The following is a 21,402-nucleotide window of genomic DNA, read 5'->3' as shown; positions in this document are numbered from 1 at the left end:
AGGCAAGGAGTACAGGTTCTAGTCCTCACCTTGCTGCTGAGAAACTATGCTCTGTGATGCTCCTTTTTCGTTAAAAAGGACTGTTCACAGTAATGCCTTTGCTTTCTCTATCTCTAGCCCCTTCTGCCTCACTGAAATGTAAAGAGAATACAAGTGAAGGCAGTTTAAGTACTTTGGAAGAAAGGCAACCTGAATCCATGTTTTTAAAAGTAGTTTCTTTACTCCTGTAAAAGAGACTCAGGCCTCTGGAGGAGAAGCAATGGAATGGAGAGTGGGACATTAACTGCAGAAAGCTCCAGTCTTACATCCACCGAATTTAGCAATTTCCAGGAAATTCGCAACTTTTTTCACCCCAACTGTATGTAAAATCCCAGAGAATTTTGACAGGCCCAGCCTATGTGAGTTGCCCATTCCTGGGGTTGGGGGAAGGGTACTGTAATGAACAGCCCCACCAGAGACAATGAAATAGAGAGGGTCCTTTTCATAAAGGGAGAAGATGCTGCTGTCAGAAGTGGGAAGGAATGCTGGAAAATAAAAGCAAACCAGAATAATCATTTCTCATGCTCATTGTGTGTGTGGTGGTGGTGGGAGGGAGGAGAGTGTGATAGTGATGAAGAGATTAATACTTTTCCCTCCTTAAGAAAAGGTGGCAATTGGGAGGCTGGGTCCAGGCTTCTGAGGGTAGGGAGGGCAGGGATAAGACCCAGGCACGTGGGGAACACGAGAAGGAACAGCTGGACTACACTGAGGAACAGTTTGGGGAATTCATCCACAGAAATTTGGTTAGGGAGAAAACTATGTTTTTTGATATTTTTAGTACTTTGGCTCCTTGGCTTGGATTGAAGAGGGAGTAAAGGAAAAGTATAGAAATAAACCATAAGAACTAGAGTGGAGGAATATGGGATGGTTTCATGCTGTCTTTTTCGATTCTTTTCAGCCTCACTGAGCCTTTTTCAAGTGTGCATCTGAGTCTGCATGTCTATGAAATGCTCATGTCTCTGATTCCAGAAAGACACACTTTTCACTGGTATCCAGGAGACCCGCTTCCCAGTGATAAGAAAAGAGATGGAATCTGATCTGCAGGATGGAAGTGGCAACCAGTGAGCCAGTTCGTTGAAGCAAACCATGGCTGCAATAAGGAGTTCCCAGGCACACCCGTCCCCAAGCAAGGATTCCACACAGGGACAGAAATCAGCCCTGCACAACAATGGCCCTGACTATGAAGCTTCCCGCCAGCGCTTCCGGCAGTTCTGCTACCAGGAGGTAGCTAGTCCACATGAAGCTTTTAGCAAACTCTGGGAACTCTGTTGTCAGTGGCTGAGGCCTAAGACACACTCAAAAGAGCAAATCCTGGAGCTGCTGGTTTTGGAGCAGTTTCTGACCATCTTGCCAGAAAAGATCCAGAGCTGGGTGAGGGAGCAGTGTCCAGAAAATGGTGACGAAGCTGTGGCTCTGGTTGAGGATGTACAGAGAGCACCTGGGCAGCAGGTGAGAAAAGGCAGTCAGAACCTTGTGGTTTTAGTCATGAAGAAGTTGGTGTGAGGAGCACAAGAATCCAGTTACTGGAGAGGCGCTTAGCTGAGAAATGCCAGAAGCTGTCTGCTGCCCGGAAAGTATTAGCTATCCTGCCTTTGTCCTATGCCCTTGGTCTATGGGAAGAATTTCTCATTTGCTGAAATAACTTAGACATTCATATATTCACTGAATCCTTGGAGTCACTAATTAAAGTGAGATAACACTCTCCAAAACAAGGCGAGGAAAAGGACAACAATCCTTCACTCAGCAGGTCAGGAAAATTAGAGATGTTGGTGAATTTAAATCTAATCTCTCTTGCTAGAAGGTTCCTTGAAGGAGTGTGCCATGTGTTGTACACTAAACAAAGTCGTATTAGAGCCGGTCCTTGCTGCCTGAATTAAGTGGTCAGTTTGGGACAGTGATGAGTTTCACAAAATACCCACTTGTAGAGGTAAGGACTAGGTCTGAGATCCACTCAGTGTAACCTCTTGTATATTTTGGGAGAAGGGGAGTGTGAAAGGCACAGGAGAAGGAAGAGAAACATGAGGGCTTCAGTTGTGGGAGATTCTGTGGGAAGAAGGCGGCTGAAATCCAGGTCAGAAATCTGAGAGAGGCAACGAGTAACGGAGGAGTGTGGGTCAGAGGAGTGCCAGCCTGAACGTGACTGTGGCCAGAGCAGGAAGCAGCCCGCTGGCCCCCGAGTCTGCATGGCTGGATCAGGATGTGCTTGCGTTTCCCAGCGAGGAGGCGGATGTGCACACCAGCTGTAGGAGGAAGAGTGGCAAAGGGGGTGTCGGTGGAATTTCATAGGATTGAGAGGTTTTGACATAATTTGGAGGGGGGAGCAGTATGGTGGTGATGCATTAGAAATGGGGGAAGTTAATTTAATATCCATGGTTTGGAGACTGTTAATAATAACCAGGATGGATGGAGAAAGGCAGTGGAGCACAAGTACGAAGTTAAGAGTTTGGAGAGGGGACCTAAGCAGAGCGGGAATCCCTCTGTGCTAACAGTCATCCTGGTCCCCGTTCCCCTTGCCGTTTCTGTGTGGACCATCTCTCCCTTATTGTCCACCACCATTTCAGGATCACACTCTTAATGTGAATGAAAACAGTACAGGAATGTAAGGGTTAAAACGGCTATTTGAAACCCATCAGGGGGGTGAAGGGGAGAGCAGGAAGTGGAGGTGAGAAGCAGTAAGGGAGGTGATAACCCAGCTGCCTCTCAGTACGTCTCCTCTGTCACTTTAGACAGGAATTTGTAGTGACAGATGATGGGGTCTGTTCTCAGGTCCCGGAATCTGGGAAGGACTTGAAAATGCCCATCGAGGAGACGGCCTCCTTGGGAGCAGCCAGAGAATCACTGAGATCCCACCTGAAACAGGGGGTTCATCCAGAAGAATGGACTGTGAAGGGGTCACGGAGCTCACCCCAGAGACCGTGGGGACAGTCAGAAGGTAAGCAGAAGCCTCTGCCCTCCCCCAAGGTGTGAGGGACAATCATCTCTTGGAAATGCAGGTCTGAGCTCAAGTTGGCCCCTGGGTTCCAGATTAAATGCCTTTGAGATACATCCAAAAATCACGTTTTCAAATTATAGTTGATGGTACTAGCACTTAAAATGTGGGTGGAGATCCTTTATGTGTTAGCTTAATTCTCTCTTATTACAATTTAATTCTATTGCTTCTGAATCAGGTGTTACTAAAGGTGAGCATAATTACCTCACCTTCTACAGAGCGGTTCTTCATGAACTTGAAGACATAACCCCCTTCCATCCAGCTTAATCTCTTCCAAAATACATTTCTCCTATTTGTTTTTCCTTTCTTCCAGTGCTTTTTAAAAAATTTGTCCTAATTTTTTAGAAAAAGTTAATTAAAAATTTAATTTAATTGATCTCAAATTCATCATCTAATGTAAAATTAGCCATCTCAAGTGAATCATTCAGTTGCATCTAGTACAGTCACAATGTTGTACTATCACCACCTCTGTCTCGTTCCAAAAGTTTCATCCTCCCCAAAATAAACGCCATGCCCATTAAGCAGTTACTCCTCATTCTCTCTCTTTGTATTTGCCTGTTCTGAACATTTCATAGAAACAGAATCCTACAATATATGACCTTTTGTTTCTAGCCTCTCTCATTTATCATGTTTCCAGCCTATGAAGTATCACTACTTGGTTTGTTTTTGGGGCTGAGTAATATTCCATTGTGCAGACAGACCAAGGCTCTATCTTTATAAGTCTCTTTCTGTGAAGCACTTTGGCTGCATACATTTCTAGATTATCTAAAGGCCACTGCTGCCTTTTCTGCGTAATTCAAAGCTGCCCTTACAGGTTTCTAAGTAATTATTATAAAGCCACCTTATCTTTATGCCACTCAGATCCTAAAGAAAAGCACTGTCTTCATGCTGTTTAAAAAGGCAAGCTTCTGTTGATGAAATGAGAAACAGTCTTAAGAGTTTATTTGCTTTTGTATTTTTTTGTGTGTGTGGTATGCGGGCCTCCCTCTGCTATGGCCTCTCCCGTTGCGGAGCACAGGCTCCGGACACGCAGGCCCAGCGGCCATGGCTCACGGGCCCAGGCGCTCCGCGGCATGTGGGATCCTCCCAGACCGGGGCGAGAACCCGGTTCCCCTGCATCGGCAGGCAGACGCGCAACCACTGCGCCACCAGGGAAGCCCCCTGCTTTTGTATTTTTTAAGTGAAGTAAATACACTATCAATATGTTAGAAAACTTTGCCATTTAGAATTTATTTACTTTTAATTCTCGGGAACATCTGTGCTCTTTGGTGTGTGACTTCTGAGGCTTTGGGGTCTGAGTAAAAGGGGCAGGACTCACTGTGTTCCATGTTCTGCAACCTCAGCTCACCGTACCTGTGGGCTGCTCCCAAGTGGTGAAACCTCCCCAGGGGTCAAGTTCCACTAATAAGTCATCAAAACGTACCATTTCCTTTGTACTATTCTTGAAGATGGGGATCTGGAAAAGAATGTATTACCTTGGTCTGAAAAAAAAAAAAGAATCGAATTCCCGTGGTATTTTTAAGAGCACTATAGGGGATTTCCCTGGTGGCGCAGTGGTTAAGAATCCGCCTGCCAATGCAAGGGACATTGGTTTGAGCCCTGGTCCAGGAAGATCCCACATCCCGTGGAGCAGCTAAGCCTGTGTGCCACAACTACTGAGCCTGTGCTCTCGAGCCCGCAAGCCACAACTGCTGAGCCCATGTGCCACAACTACTGAAGCCTGTGCGCCTAGAGCCTGTGCTCTACAACAAGAGAAGCCACTGCAATGAGAAGCCCACATACCACAACAAAGAGCAGCCCCCACTCACCGCAACTAGAGAAAAGCCTGCGCATAGCAACGAAGACCCAGCACAGCCAAAAACTAGATAAATAAATTTTAAAAAAAAAAGCATTATAGTCATTTGAGTGGTAGGGCAATGAGACATTCCCTCCCCTTGCTCCCAAGTATTCTATTAAAATTTTTAAAAAATATACTATGCATATATTTCTTTAGAATGAAAAAAACTTTTTTTAAAGCTATTATGTCAGGAGGGATCTGGTAAAAGAAACTTCTTAACACATAGGCCATTGTCTGTGGCAGTGGTCCTGAAACGACTATGCATCAGACTCACCTGAGGGCGTGTTAAACAGATTCCCAGGCCTCACCCCCAGAGTTGCTGATAAATTATATCCCAGTGGGGCCCAGGAATATGCATCTCTGATGAGCTCCCAGGTGCTGCTGAGGCTGCTGGCCTGGGGACCCCACTCACAACCTCTGCTCCGTGGCTGTTATGTGGAGACCGCCCTCTAACAGTGGCTGTTTTCTCCCCTAGCCTGGCTTACTCTGCAGGCTCCCAGGAACCTTCCTCAGAGGAGGGGTCTTGGAGACCAGGAGACAGGTGCTGTGCTCCACACAGCTGGGGCCCAGGTGAGCTATGGTGGATACCTTTTGTCTCTTTAAGTTCCCCTTTCATCTTGCGCTCACTCTCAGCCTAAAGTCCCTTCTTTTCTGGAGATGCCGGAAAGATTTTTACGTGGTCCATTGAGTTTCTCTTGGGTTGTTTCCTTCTTCTGTCCACTGACATCATCATATGGCTCTTTACCCATCCCGATCCTTCTCTTGGGAGGCCTGACCTCTCCCTGCCTTGCTTTGCCCCTGATCTGATACCCGTGGTCCCGTCTCTGCCCCACCCCAAGCTAGAGCGGTGCTATTTTATCGGTAGCAGCAGACCCTGGTGTTGTTACAGGGAGGAGCCACGTGTGAGGACAGAGCCATATCCTTCTGTCAGGAAGGGGAGATACACCTGGGCCCCGAATAGAGGGCCCTCTACAGGGATGTTACACAGAAGAGTGACAGAAACGCCTGGCTGGGTAAGGATCCACGTTCCCTCTAGGTCCAGAGTGGATGTGTTCAGTTGTTTGGAGACAGAGAGACCAAAAGAACCCAAGAGGAAAGGAGACAGAGAGGCAGTGGGGAGCCTGTTGGGTGGGGGGAAAGAAGGAACAGGAACATACTGAGCGGTGACAAGAGACACAGAGAAACGAAGACACAGAGAGGGACAGAGGGATATAAGGAAGGGAAAGCACGGGCTCATGACAGGGGCAGTGGGGACAGAGCGTGTGGGAGGCAGAGGATGAGGGGGGAGGGAGGACAGCAGCTAGGGAGGCACAGGCTGTGCTGGGAACAGGGGAGAGATGAGTGAACTTGTGCTCACACACACAGCTGTAATAGATCCTGGGGAGCAGAGGAGACTGAAAGACAAGAGAATCCAACCGTGATAGTCTACTTCTATGCCCAGGCCCTTCAGGAGGCAACAAGAGCCCTTTTTCAGAGTCTCTGGACTGATCTTTTGCCTTTTTTCAAATCAGTTTTGCCCCATCTGGGCTGCTCCTCCTCAGAGCAGCCTCCCCAACCATCAGATTCAGGGACAGATGCTCTGCAGCCTTGATGTCTCCTCCCTGCGTTTCCACATGCAGGGTTGCTCATTCATGGTCGGAAGGACATCCTGGGCTGGAACAGAGAACACGCAGGGACCCCAGATATGCAGGGCTGCAGGGCAAGGAAAAGGCCTAAGACTTCCACAAGGGAGACTAGAGTGAAAGCCCATGAGACACCAGCAAACAGGGAAGAAGAAATCAAGGGTGAAGCACAAGAGCCAGACTCAGCAAATGGGACAGAGCCTGGCCCACCCTGGGCGGCCAAGGACACCAGGACTCTCCTGTCTGTTCTCAGCAGCCTCGGTTTTATGAGAAACTCCAGGAGCACCAGCAGAGCAGCCAGCTATGCAGGGAAGTCGCTGAGTTCTTGTGTGAACGAGGTTTCCACTAGACTCTGGAGCGGCATGAACCAGTTCAGAAGCCTCTGGGCCAGTGACTGTCGAAGGAGGGGAGGCTGCAGCCAGGCACCCTGTGCCCTTCAGGAGGAGAAGGAAGCTCTGCCGGCCTCACAGTGCTCCTCCAGTTCTCCCAGGAGCTCGGTAGACAGGGCTGTTGAGGCCAAAGGGCCGAGCCAAGGGCCATGGAAGCGCAAAGAGGCGAGGCTCGAGGACACAGTGGGGGGCTCAGACAGCTACAAATTTGACAGGAAGCAGCCAGTCCAGGAAACGAGCCCCCACACCTACAGCCAGCTCCAGAGCCACTTGGGTGAGGGCCTCTCGGCACACGTGTCCTGGTACTGTTACCTATAAGCAAACCATGCCCCCACTTTGTGCCTTGTCTTCCAGCTGTAAATTGAGGATGGTTCCTGTTCCCTCATTGCTGGGGAAATGCTGGGATGAAGGCTCTAGTGGACACCCAACATAAAGCCATTCACTCGGCCACCTGCAGGTTACACACAGGGAAAAGCAGTACCTAAACCATTATGTTGTCTTGGTAACCCAGGGGATTTTCTTTTGAGTTGTGAAATTGGAAAGCCAAAGCCTGGGCTGTTTCTGTGACCTAAGAAGTAAATTGTGTGAGTAGGTGTTATATCTAGATTTTGTTAACTGAACATAAAAGAATGAAGCTAATGTTAGCCTGGGGAAGGAGCACTGTGTTCTCTGTGGAAGGTGGGTGATGTCCTAGCTGGAGCCACTGTGTGGATTCAGAGAGCTGTCATCTTAGTCTGGGAATCAGGTTCCATTGTAGCTGCAGGGCAATGGGGCAGGATAAGAGTGATGGAGCATGTGGGGACAGAGGGTGGGTTGCATTTTTAATTTGGGTTGTCAGGGTAGTCCTCACTGAGAAAATGACATTAGAGATGTGAAAGAGAAGGGGTGAACTGTGTGGCTCTCTGGGGAGACTAACAGTCGTAGGGGATCACCAGTGCAAAGGCTCTGAGCCGGAGGAGCCTGGGCAAGGAGGCCAGTGTGCCTGGTGCGGATTGAGAGGGGATGAGAGTAATAAACGAGGTCAGAACCAGATCACGTGGGGCAGCACTACTGAGAGTGAAATTGAGAGCAAGCGTTTAGAAACTTTTATAGCAATGTGACACTGCTGCACCATCTAACTGCATATTCAATGTATTTTGAAAAACAAAAAAAACCTCTGATTCTTCACAGATACTTTGAGAAGCACTAACCTAGGGCCTCAGGCCCTACATAGAGGACTTTGTAAGGACTCTGGCTTTTTCTGTGTGAAATGGGGTAGACTTGCAGGATTCTGAGCAGAGGAGTAATAGTTTTAAAAGGATCACGTTGAGAATTTCAATTTATTTGACACTTAACTCTATTTAAACATGTGTTTGTGTCTCCGTTTTGTTATGGAGACCTTTGGAGGACTGTGGTCTTCTTGAAGGCAGGGTCCATGTCATATGACAGTTGCATTTCTCAGAAACTGGCCTGATGGCACTCACACAGGTTAGGTGAGTTGAATGAAGAGGAGGGGCCCACTTTGACAGCTGGATTGAGAGCGACTATAGGAGGTCCAGAGGAGAGTCAAGACCAGGTAGGCGGCCACTGCAGTAATCCAGGCACGAGAAGACAGTGGCTCGGACCAAGTGGACTAGAGGGTGATGAGAAGAGGCTGCGTGCCCTTCAGAGCCTCATGACCAAGGTGTGATCAGAATGCATTTGCTGGGATGGCTCTAGACAAATGAGCACTCAGCCTCCGGCCCAGATGGGCAGCCCCTGAGGGGCCTGTGCTGAGTGTTCTTGAGTAACCAGCCTTCCTGAACTGCTCTTCCCAGACCTTTACTACTTATTCTCACCTTGGGACACTACCTGCAGTAATTCAGTTTCTTGCATACACAGGGATGACAAGAGATATAAACAGATGTACAGGAGCCAGATCAGGAGGGACTCAGACATCAGAGGTGGGACTTAGCAGAAGTATCCTATCATCCGATCTTCTCTCTTGTGAATCTTTGCTTCCATCCAAGTCTTACCTGTTCACCAGGTCCTCTTTTATGGCCACTTACCCTCAGAGATTCCCACCACCCTGGAGACAGACAAGCACGAGGCTTATCGTGAATCATCTCTCAGGGGAAATTAGTGGGATTCAGGATAAAGAGAAATAAAAGCAGAAGCTTTGGTAAAGACTCTACAACCCCTCCTCAGCTGGAGAGGATTTCCCTGGAAGTTGTTGCTTTAGGAACAAGCCCACAGTGAGATCTCCCCAGAAATGACAGTAGACAGCATGGCATAATTTGAGAGACTAGGAAGTGGCTTCCTGGGCTGCTAAAACCCTGCACTGCGGTATTGGTCCGCCCTGCTCTGATCACTGAGTTGTCTCCTGGCAGCAAGTGTGCACTGGGACTATGAAGAGACCAAGACACGCCTGACCATTCTCAGTAATTCTCAGTTTTATGAAAAACTCCAGACCCATCAGCAGAACAGCCAGATCTCCAGGGCCTTGGTGGAACAACTCCAGGAGCAAAGCTTTCTGCAGACCACAGAGCAGCATCGCGCCAAGTTCAAAAGCCTGCAGTTGAGTTCCACAACATGAGGAGAGGCTATGTGCCTGAGCCTTGTATCTTTTATGAGGAAACTGATGCCCTTTCCAGCCCCTGCGCCTCTGCACCTACTATGGCAAGCAGTGCTGTTCCTGGCCAAGAGGGAAGTTGAGGCTAGAGAACTGAGCAGAATGGAGGGCCCACAGAGGCTGGAGAAGGTACCACCGTGGATGCTGAGGACTGGGAGGAAGAGGATTTCAGGGATCCTGGCCAGGCGGTTAGGAGGGTTGGCCTGCCAGACCTGTTCCCAAACAGACGTGGTAAGACTCTTGGCTTTGACTCTTGGTTAAAGCATGGGAAAGTCCACTTAGGGCCATTAGCCTAGCATCACCAGAGGGCCATTCTGCTCCTGGCCTTGTCATCCTGATGTAGACCTGACATAGTCCAGAGAGTCTTGGTTTTCATGGTTAAGGATTATTTCCTTTGCACTTCAGAGCCCCGATTTTGCTTTGCTGGCCTCTTTTACAGGGTCCATGTCATTTTTCCCCATGGATTTGCACTTAACTTTGCTTCCATAGATGGCCAGTCAGGTCTCCAGCCCAGACTCTCTCTCCTCCAGCACTGACCCTCCTTTCAAATCTAAGCCTGGGCTTCCCAGATGCCTAGCAACTTGCCTTCTTCCTGTTTGAGATGATTAAACCCAGGGTGGCCTTTTGTTACTCTTCCCAGAAGCCATGCCATTCAAGAACTGAGACAGATGACAAAGGGCTTGACTCCTCACCTCATTTTGTCATTGTGTCAGAACATCCAAAAAGAGGTGCTGCAATAGGAGCAAAGTGGGTGGATGGAGTTTTGGGTATATTTACCTGTGATCATAGAATTTGGAGCTTAAAAATATTACAATTGGAAAATAAAACTTAGGTTTTTAATTAGCAGAAGACTGAATCACATGAGAATTCCAATTAGTTTTTCTTCTTAAAGGTAGTTTAGTTGTAATTCTTTCCTCATTCCATTGTTTTCCTGCTCCACAGTCTGATGTATTTCTTTTTTTTTAACATTTATTTTTATTTATTTATTTATTTATTTATTTATATCTGCGTTGGGTCTTTGTTGCTGCACACAGGCTTTCTCTAGTTGTGGCGAGCGGGGGGCTACTCTTCATTGTGGTGCACAGGCTTCTCATTGCAGTACTTGTTGCGGAGCACAGGCTCTAGGCGCGCAGGCTTCAGTAGCTGTGGCACGCGGGCTCAGTAGTTGTGGCTCGTGGGCTCTAGAGCACAGGCTCAGTAGTTGTGGCACAAAGGCTTAGTTGTTCTGTGGCATGTGGGATCTTACTGGACCAGGGCTCGAACCCGTGTCCCCTGCATTGGCAGGCGTATTCCTAACCACTGCACCACCAGGGAAGTCCCGACAGTCTGATGTATTTCTGTTCTTGCAGGTATTGAGATCAAGAGCGGGATTACAAAAGAGAATTGGAAATGGGATGATACAGAGGAAGCAGAAATGAACAAGCCTTTTCAGAGAAAGTCCAGTGAAGTCTTTTGGCACTCTGAGCTAAAAAGAGGCTGGGCGAGTGCTCCAGTGTCAAGAAGGCAACGAAGATGTTCTCCAGGGGAGAGTGAGGAGAAACCCCCATCCCAGAAGAGGATGAGTCACCAGAGACTTCGTACTGGGGAAAAGGCCTGTACACATTTCCTGTGTGGGAGAAACTGCTCTCAGAGTTCTCCCTCTCACCACCAGCCAGTCCCCAAAGTGGAAAAAGCTTCTAAATGTCACGAATGTGGGAAAAGCTTTAGCCGAAGTTCTTATCTTGTTCGACACCAGAGAATCCACACGGGAGAGAAGCCTCACAAGTGCAGTGAGTGTGGGAAAGGCTTCAGTGAGCGCTCCAACCTCACTGCCCACCTGAGAACTCACACAGGGGAGAGACCCTACCAGTGTGGGGAATGTGGGAAAAGCTTCAACCAGAGCTCCAGCCTCATTGTCCATCAGAGGACCCACACGGGGGAGAAGCCTTATCAGTGCACTGTCTGTGCAAAGAGATTCAACAACAGCTCCCAGTTCAGCGCTCACCGGCGAGTCCACACTGGGGAGAGCCCATACAAGTGTGGGCAGTGTGGGAAAAGCTTCAACAACGGCTCCTACTTGAGTGCCCACCAGAAAACCCACACGGGAAAAGCATTACCAGTGCTCTCAGTGTGAGAAAATCTTCACTAAGAACCCTGCCCTCATCCACCATCAGGGGGTACACACAAAAGAAGTTCCCATATCCCAGGAAGGAAGGCATGTGCTATGAGTGTGGAAGAAACCCGACGGAGCAATTCCTTATGTCAACACGTGTTTCTCAGCGCTTCCTTCTGCTTGTGGAGAGTTCTACTGGGCAATCCCCAGCTTAGCTATAGGTTTACTGACAACCAGATCTTAAGAACCACATCCAGGAAGAGGAATCAGGGTAAGAATGCTGAACTCTTTCTGGCTCTGCCTGGGACTCCTGGGTCCTGTCTCATTGTCGATTTCAATTCTGTTTGAAGGGGACAAGGCTACAGGATCCATAAGTCCTGCCAGGAAACCTGGGTATGACTGTTCCCAACAGAGAATGGGGGCGCTAGTGGCCTCAGCACTGTTTCTGGGCCATGTCAGAGAAGAAATTCTCCACCCTCATGGGAAGCATATCTAGAAGTTAACAGCCTGGATGTATTCTAAACCAACAACTGACCTCTGGCACCTAGTGTTAGGTACTACTGCTAACTTCAGAGCAGATCACTACTCTGTAATCCAGCCACCACCAAAAAAAGAACAAATGAAAGGAAGGAGAGGTTAAGCCACTGGGCAGTATTAAATCTGTTTCCCTTGGTGACATAATCTCAGAGCAAGGGTAACATCTAGGTTAATCTTTGTAAGATTCCTCATTTTACCATCACCTCCACCCTAGTTCCTGGTTTACTGTCTCTTACAGTTAACACTTTCTACAAGTTTATAACCATTACCACTTCTGTTGACAATAAAGGTGTTTCTCCCTCTACTTCTTTGGCCTTTGGTTGTAATTTTCTCCATTAGAAACTTTATTCTCATGCAGAAGCCTGCACGGTCCTCAAGAGGATCCAAGGGTAGAACCTGCTTCAGGACAGTAGGACATGCAGAGAAGGAATAAGGGGCAGGAAATGGGGAGAGAAGGAATACAGTTGGGTTGGGGAGTAAGGAAAACACAGGGGCTGCAGGTGGCTCTGACTACAGGTGAAAAGAAGGGTGGGTGTGAGGAGCATGAAGAGCCAAAATGAAAGCTTACTGATCCAGAACAAGGCATAGATGTTTAAGCTTTTGTGAAATCTCTATGATAAAATGTGGTGAAAGATGGGTAAGTTGTCCATGGTTCTTGGTCTGTGCATGCAAGTTGTCAGTACCTTGCCTAAGCTTTGTTGACAAGCAAGTGTCATAGTCTCTGCTTTAAGCCTTCTTGAGGAATTACAGATGAGCAAAGGAGAATGTATACTCTACCTCAAAGCCAAAAAAAATTTTTTTTAATTTAGAAAAGGAGAAGCAAAGGCAGGACAGAAAAATATACTTCAGTGTTTCCTCAGCTTGAGTCTCGCTTGGCCCATCCCACAGTTCTCTGCATACACGGTCCCTGAACATGGCCCAGTGGACAAGCTATGCAGGCCAGTTCCCAGAGTCACATACTTACCTCTGCTCTACAGAGAGGGGGAAAAAATGATACCTTAGGAAAGCTCAGGCAAAGGCAAAGAGATGGGCTTGAATGTGACCTGTTGGGGGACAGCCTGACTTCATTGGAGATCATGGTGGGGAAGAGGGGGACAGCCCGGGGTGGATCAACTACTGAAGGGCTTTGTACACCAGCTCAAAGAAGCTGGCTTTGATAAGTGAGGAGAGCCAGTGAAAGTCAATGGAATCGCTAAGGAAGCGCAGGTACCCAGGCCTCACAGGCAGGCTCCTCCCACTCCTGGGTCTGCGGTAACCAGGGAAACGGATACAACTGTTGAACTCCTTGCATTCTTAGATTGCCTCCACCGTCCAAGTTGCTTTATCCTCTCGTCTGCTGGGCAGGAGAAAGAACACAGAGTACTAGAGCGCCCAGCCCTTGCCTGTCAGCCTCTTGGGAGGGTCTGGAGCAGACAGTAGGAACTGGAGAATATATCCAGTTATTCATTCATTCAGGAAACATTTGATTGCCTATAAAGTACCAGGTATTACACAGAAGCCAAATACAAAGCAGTGAACGAAACACTGTATCTTCCTTCCCGAACCAGCCTTACTGGACCCCTCAGAAATACAGCACAAGTCAGGCAGCACACCCAGCCCCCGAGCCCCAAGATCTGAGTTCCAGCTCCGCAGGGCCACTCTTCTAAGTTCCAAGTTCTGATAAACCCAGCCTTTCCCCCTACTCCCTGTGTGGTCACTGCTTCCTACAGTTACCACCTCTGTTACCTTAGTGTCTACGTCCCACTGACAAATCAGCCTGATCACTGCACCAACCACTTGAGAATAAATTTGAAGTAGGCTGTACAAAAGGCAACACCCCCAAGTCTATCCATTTCCTCTGACGTGTAACTTATACTCCTGGTTTGCTTCAGCCCTTCAGATATCCATTGAAGAGCCAGTTTTCCCCTGTACGTTTAATACTGGGGCTCTCCATATAGTGTCTGTACATCCCTTCCTCACTGAAACATTTTAAGTCATTGATACAATTTTTCAATTGACAGCATGCCTTTTTCCTAAGGACTGCTAACCACTTGCCACAGACAGGATCAAATAAATATTCTCACAACCCAGAGAAGTAGCGCAAAGCCTGCACACCATTCCCTTTTCACACATCTGCTGTGGTTCCTCAGCCTAAGGTGGCTGATGGATGGTCACAGCCAAAGCCAGAGCTGGGCCCCTCAGGCCTCCTACCTAACTTCCTTTCCTCTAACCACCTCCTGTCTGCCTCTCCTGTGAGGGACTGCCTTACCGTTCAGTTTGGGAACAGCCAGGGACTCCTGGGGTCCTGGATGAGACTGTGCCCATGTCATCGCTGACATCATCACAGGCAAATCCTCGCTTTCACCATTATCAGCTCCAGCCTCCTTGCAGTCCTGCTGCTCGTCCTTGGCTCGGCTTCTGGGTAGAGACAAAGAGAAGGACTGAGTGCAGGTCACAGGACACTAGCAATTAACCTGGCTACTCCCTGTGATATGGAAGTTAGCCTGAAGGATTTTGAACTTGTGCCACCCTGTTCTGGCATCTGGAGAAAGCTGTGGTCCTGAAGCTGCTCGGGCATTCCCTGTACACTTGGCCATTCTAATGGCACTTCTGGAGTTTTCGATAAATTGGGGATTTACTGAGATTTGCAAGTAAAGTCTGGGTTTCCTGATAGCCCCAATGCACACCTGCTATCATAGGTTTAAAGTGACTTGCATAGTGATTCAAGTGAAAGAGCTGGATTTTGACCTGGGTTAGATCAATTTCAAAACCTTTAATTTTTCACTCTCTCACTCTCAACACTCTTTCTGGCTAACAATTTCTGTGAAACCTCCAAACACAGACCTTATACTACATGTTCATGCCACCAGGGTAGCCTTGTGGCAGGGGCCGTAGGCCCAGCCTCCTGGGGAGGAGGAAGGCAGGCCCAGCCTCCTGGGGAGGAGGAAGGCACAGTTGAGGTTTCATGTCACACCCATTACCAGCAACTACCTCCTGGGCATGGTGTCGTGCCTGGCACAAGATTAAGAGCTAGTTATTACACAGTATAGATTAGACATGGTTCCTAAGAAACTTTAACAGCCAAAGTGAGAAAAAGCAAAAAGAGACCCATTAAAAAGAAAAGGAGACCCATCAGAGATCTCACTTGTTATACAGGATGATCAAAATTACCCCTTCCATCGAGGCACGGTACATGTGGCTGGGCAGACCAGAAGAGAGTCAGGACCCAAGTGCCGCACCTGACAGCGGCAGAGTCTTATGGATCTAAACTAAGATCCAGCCCTCTGCCTTGTATGGCAGCAGGTCACCATGTAAGACCCTAGACCTGATTCATACATGACCCTTCTAAGAGCTATCATGGAATGAAGTTTTCTGAAGGGAGAACCAGAGGGAACGACAAAGCCTCTATACGGAACTGAGCTGCCTCAGAATCACAACTGCATCCCAAATCACTAGCTTCCTGCTCCCAACTGTGGTCATGACAGAACGATAAGGTCACGTCTCTGATGGATGGCACAGGCACAGACAACCTCTCATTCCTGGATTCTTCCTGCCTCTCCCCTTTCCAGCCTGAGACTCTGTTCTTCAAATAGGTGGGCTGTTCTTTAAGGCCCCAGTGTCTGAGTGGTCTGAGCATAGCTCTGCCTCTTCTCTTGGGAAAGCCCCTGAGGATGGGCTTCATGGTCTCCAATAGAAGCCTGGTAACTGCTCCCCCGGCCATAACCCCGGTTGCTGGCTCTTCTTGGAGCACAAACACCATCACCTGGAAATAAACCCCATCAATGGACACCCTACCTCCCCCGCCAAAGATCATCATATGGGCCCAGGGAGGAAAAGGATAGGAACGGAGATTCCTGCAAAGCCAGAGTTAGAAACTTGATTGAGGAATATGATGTGTGTGGCTGAGCAGAACAGGAGAGAGCACTTCTGAGTCCTGTGTGCTCAGGGCGGTGCTGGGAGGTCTGGGGCAGCCCCTGCCCAGGGCCCCACAGCACTGCTATATCTTGCAGCACTACTCTACTATCGGTCCTCAGCAGGTCCCAGTCTGGCCCTCTCCTGACCAGAAATCCAGTTCTGTTTATCTGTTTTGTGAGAGGTGTGACCCAGACACTGAGGACGTAACCGAAGTTCCCACAGCTAGCTGAGCGTTACAATCCCTCTGTCTTACAACAGGCATGTCAAGAACCAGAAGATTCTCGTTTACAGAGCTGGCTCAGGTCATTATAACCTGCAGAAGAGAAAGTCTGAGTTCTACAGGGACAAATACTTCCCTTCCTTTATTCTTGGCAGCTGAGACCTACTGAAAGCTCGGTGATTGATGAGGGTCCAAACTCTCTCTCCACCCACCCTCCTTCCTTCAAAGGGGAGAGAAATTCTGTTCTCTTAAAAGCTGGCATGGACACCAATCAGGAAAACAAACAAGTGCTTGAGAAGCAGCAGCTAAATCAAGTTTCTCCACCTTGTTCCAACTGCCTGTCCCCTAACTCAGGCCCCCTCCAACCTGATCCCATTTCTCTTTCCTTACACCCCTTCTGCACCAAGGTCACTGCCTTCTCAGCGCTTCCTGGATGATGCACCCTCACCCAGGCTTGGATATTCCTATGCAGAAAGGAAGACGTGTTGGGAATTGCTTCAGCTCCAGGATCTTCTCGTTGAATGTAGTTTGGGCTGCAGCCATCATAAGCACAGCTCCCAGAGCTGGCTGAAAGCTTGTGAGTGAGGCCCAGCAGTTGCCAATAACATGAGAGTCTGAAGAGCTGGTGGGAGACCTCCAAGTTGCCAACCTCTCTGAGATGTCAGGACCTGCCATCAGCCACCTGAGAGAATGTGAGTAATGAAGAGGAATTCAACTGAGGCTCATGTGTTCTCAAATGCAGTTCCTACAATGTGGAGAATCACTTCCAGCTAGGCCTTTCCAATAAGAACTTCATTTCTACTTCACTTTGCTAAGTTTGGGTGAGAAGGTATAGATTTTTTTTCTCCCATTCAAGTCAGACAGTGTTACCTAATGGAAATCTCACAGACTTTGACTGTCAGGTGGATCCAGTTTCCAGTGCCAGATCAACTCCTCATTAACTGATGTGGGGCAAAAGACTCAACTTCTCTAAGCTTCTTTTTCTCATCTAAGCATAACTATACCAATCCTGCAGCATAGAGAAAAAGATTAGAAATGCTATTTGTAAAGCATCTAGCCAGTGCTTGGCACTTACAAGATGCAGAGTAAATGGTCTGTGGTGATAATAACAGAAGCTCTGTCTTACAGGAACTTCTTTATAGCATATCTCACTACTTGACATATATTTATTGATTTCACGTCTGTCATCCCTACAAGAATGTAAGGTTCTTAGAGAGCAGGTAATTTGTTTTGTTCATTGCTGAATCACAGCACCTTGAATAGTGTCTCATGCAAAATAAATATTTTGCAAAGGAATGAAAGGGTGAAAAAAGACAAGGAAGTCTGGGTCTTTAGACCTGATTGACTGCTTAAAGTACTTAAGCATTGTAAAGAATATGAAAGGAGGCGAAGACTGGTCTCTGGCTGAGACGTCTCTGAGATCTGTCTCCCCTTCGTTTCCACTTCTGTCGCTCTAGGGTTGCATTTCTGAACTTCAGCACTATTTTTTTTTGTTTGTTTTAAAGCTCAGGTTTTTTTTTTTTGGCCGCGCTGTGCGGCATGCAGGATCTTAGTTCCCCGACCAGGGATCGAACCCGTGCCCCCTGCAGTGGAAGTGTGGAGTCCTAACTGCTGGACCTCCAGGGAATTCCCTTGAACTTCAGCACTACAGTATTGACATTTGGGGCCAGACAGGTCTTTGTTGTCTGTGTGGGTCGGGGTGGGGGGTTGGGGGGGTGTCCTATGCATTGTAGGATGTTTAGCTGCACTCCTTGTCTCCACCCACTAGATGTCAGGAGCACCCGTCTAGTCATGACAAGACTACTCCAGATTTTGCCAAATATCTTTGGGGGGGGTCAAAATCTTCCCTGGTTGAGAACCCCTGGTCAGGGACACATCATTAGGCCAGGCTGGTACAAGAGTCTTCCATCTGTCTACCTGATCTTCCTACAGAGCAGATCTGGATTTCTTGACTTTCTACAAATCTAATTCAATTGTGTAAACTGCTCTGCTCAAAAGCCTTCAAGACTTCCTAATACCACTGAAATAAGACAAGATCTCCTAACTTGCAAAGGCTCTCCCTGGCATTCTAGATCTAACCTACTCCTCCAGTCTCACTGCGCACTCTCCTACACATTGTCTACAATCCAGCACAGGTGAACTGATCCCACATCATGGAACAGGCTCTCTGCTTTCCATAGTGTCTTTGCCCTCTAACCTTTTCCCAAGACCTGATTTCATTCTTTCCAGAGAAACTGAACACCAGGGGCTGCCAATCTCCATTCCTCCCAAGCTAGGGAGGAAGGGCACCTAAGCCTAGAAATTAGAAATACGGTAAATTTTATGTTCTCAATGAGTGAAGTCCATCAAAGAAGACAAAAAACCCACTGGAAAAGGACTGGTAACAGCACCATCACCACCTTCTTGACGCTTCCTTGACGCTCTGAACTCCTCGGCCCTGTCTGTAACTCTTTCCTCAGGGCGCCTTCTCTTACTCCACCTAACACCAGAACTTGTTTCTGCGGGTTTATCTACTCCACAGTTTGGGAGCTCTCTGAGTGCAAGGAGCACGTTTGAGCTGTGTTCGTGTCCTCACCGCCCAACACAAGGGCGCACAAGGACGCGATAGGGCCTCGGTGAACCAGTGTTTTATTCGCGTAAAGCACAAGGGTAAAAGGCTCTGAGCCTTTCAAAGCACACTTCACGGGGAAAGAGAGCGGACAGGAGCCCCAAAGAGCGACAGGTCCCGTACACCAGCCTACCATGTTCCCAGGCCTCTCCAAACAGAGGGAGGAGGCACCAGCTCACGGCCACTGAGAGTCTTCCCGTCACACGACCCAGGACATCATGAGAGCCTCGGGGAGAGGGCGGAGCCGCGGAGCTCCAGCCCGCCCCGCCGCGAAAAGCCAGCCTCAAACGCGCGACTCACCCACCTGGTCAAATTTCCCAGAGAGCGCGGCCTGAAGCTGTCGCGGGGCAGGCCGGGACTTCCAGAAAGCCTGACGAATGCGCAAGGGCTAAGCCGGAAAACAGCGCCACGGGATACGCACAGCCCTCCCCAGCTGGTTCCGCTCCCCCCCTAATCGACAGCAGTCTTCCCCAATGAGGAGATGCGTTCCTCGTTTGCGTCATAACCTGGACCAATAACGCTGTTCAAAAACCTGGGGCCTTGGATCTGGACGGTTGTTAATCCCTCCTATTGGTTACTGCTGCTGTTCTGCTTGACAGGAGCTTCCGCATCTCTTACTTCGAAGGGTCTTTGTACCAGGCTTATCCGGACTCATACCCTACTTACAGATGTGACAATGACAGTATCAAAAATACGTAACGCTTACTATATGTTTGGCACAGTTTTATACACGTACACAGTAACTTATCCTCACACCAATCCTATGAAGCCAATACTATTACCGTCCTCCAGACGAGAAAACTGCGACAGAGTTTAAGTGACTGTCTAATCACAGAAGTAGGACTAGAACTCGCTTCTCACCCAATGCTTTTCTTCCCTCTGTTTTAATTTTTTCATATTCCACAAGTATCGCAAAACATTCTCATTTTAAAATGAAGCCTCTCATCCCTTAACTCCCAAGTTACACTCCCTCTCCAGAGGAAATAACTGTCATTGGTGTGTATGTCTTGCTGGACCTTAATCTGTAATTTTGTCTACTTAGTATATCTTCCAAGTTTTTCTGTTTCAATATATCAACCTCATCTTTATTTTTTTAAAAACACCTGTGTTTGGCATTTACCATTATGTGTTCAATCTTCAATCATTTCCCTTTTGATGGACATTCAAATACTTTTCTAATTTTCGTGTGTGTGTGTGTGTGTGTGTGTGTGTGTGTGTGTGTGTGTGTGTGATTCTGGATTGGGATATTCTGGATATATTCTGAAGAGGGAGCTCATGGGTTGGGATAAGAGTGTGTGGGAAAGAACAGTGGAGGCTTCTCTCTGCGTTTATTCTGGCCCCACTTCATCAATCCATCATTTATAAACAATCTGGTTGCACAGTGAGAGTAGTACTCCATCAGGATATAAATGGAGGGAGCTGGGATGTGATATAGACCGACAAACCTCCTTAGGGTAAGTATTCCGTCTCTGATTAAGTACAACACTGAGCAGTTTTCTCTAAGCACTCTCACATGCACTATCTACTTTGATCCTTACATTGTTCCTGCCATCTCCTATATTCACATTTCAGATGATGAAACAGAGTGCTATAGAGGGTTAATAAAACATAAGCCTGGAACATCTTGATGTGGCGGAAAGCAAGGAAATGCTCAAGGAATATGGGGACAAGTCAAAAAACACAAAAGCCAGTTTGAATGGACTCCCAGTGATTAAACAAGGGACAACAATATAATGATATTAAAAAGTTATAAACCATAGAATAGAATAGGAAACATTGATTCTGTAAGATGTAAATAAATAAAAGATTAAATTGAGTTTCATTAGTATCAGGATATTTAAGTAGTTTCAAAGTATTTCTCTGTAAAATGCTTATTAATTACAAAGTAGGAAATAATGGAAAAGCCTAGCAGACACCACCTTCATTTAGTGATCCAAGTAACATCACTAGTAATGGGAGACATTGAAATTTACACCACCTGTCTTAGTCTGAAGACATTAAAATTTACACCACTTGTCTTAGTCTGCTTAGGCTGCTATAACTAAATACCATAGATTGAGTGACTTAAACAATAGGAATTAATTTTCTCACAATTATGGAGCCTGGAAACCCAAGATTAAGGTTCTGGCAGGATTCAGTTTCTGGTGAGGGCTCGTTCCTGGCTTGCAGAAGGCTGCTTTGTCGACAGTTGGCCTTTCCTTTGACTGTGTGTGGAGAGAGAAAGATCTCCCTCTCCTTCTTCTCTTTGTAAGGTCACCAATCCCATCAGATGAGGGGTTCACCCTTATGATACCACTTAACCCTAATTACCTCCTAAAGGCTCTATGTTCAAATACAATTAATTACATTGGGGTTAGGGTTTCAATATATGAATTTTCAGGTGGGGTACAAATTCAGTCCATAGCACCACCTGATAGCATACGATGAGAAGAATGCAACATCACATGTGTGGAATTCTTGACAAAGATGACCTGAATCTAACTATGAGTAAAAAAACTGAAATTGAGTTATGTTCTACTAAATAACTGGATGATCTTTTAAAGTTTCAGGGTCACGAAAGTCAAGAAAAGACAGAGGAACAATTT

General features: G+C 47.5%; 1 protein-coding gene and 1 long non-coding RNA gene across 2 annotated transcripts; one reads left to right on the top strand and one right to left on the bottom strand.

Moving 5' to 3' along the window:
- Positions 1-593: 593 nt before the first annotated feature.
- ZSCAN32 (zinc finger and SCAN domain containing 32) lies at positions 594-11,673 on the top strand. The gene is given in 9 exon segments (XM_007120038.3): positions 594-1,488; positions 2,806-2,971; positions 5,341-5,435; positions 5,755-5,857; positions 7,801-7,810; positions 9,211-9,416; positions 9,419-9,697; positions 10,816-11,551; positions 11,553-11,673. Coding segments are annotated over 9 exon segments (2,079 nt in total). The 5' UTR covers positions 594-1,125.
- A 1,668-nt stretch (positions 11,674-13,341) lies between these two features.
- On the bottom strand, positions 13,342-19,822 carry LOC114487720 (uncharacterized). The gene is made up of 4 exons (XR_003683038.1): positions 19,122-19,822; positions 16,658-16,891; positions 14,344-14,492; positions 13,342-13,428 (listed from the first exon to the last, which is right to left on the bottom strand). It is a non-coding gene; the product is annotated as an uncharacterized lncRNA (long non-coding RNA).
- Positions 19,823-21,402: the final 1,580 nt, after the last annotated feature.

This window comes from Physeter macrocephalus, chromosome 14, assembly GCF_002837175.3.
Source record: "Physeter macrocephalus isolate SW-GA chromosome 14, ASM283717v5, whole genome shotgun sequence".
NCBI classification, from domain to species: domain Eukaryota; kingdom Metazoa; phylum Chordata; class Mammalia; order Artiodactyla; family Physeteridae; genus Physeter; species Physeter macrocephalus.
Note: the sequence above shows the minus strand (reverse complement) of the source record. Positions and strands in the feature narration are given on the sequence as shown.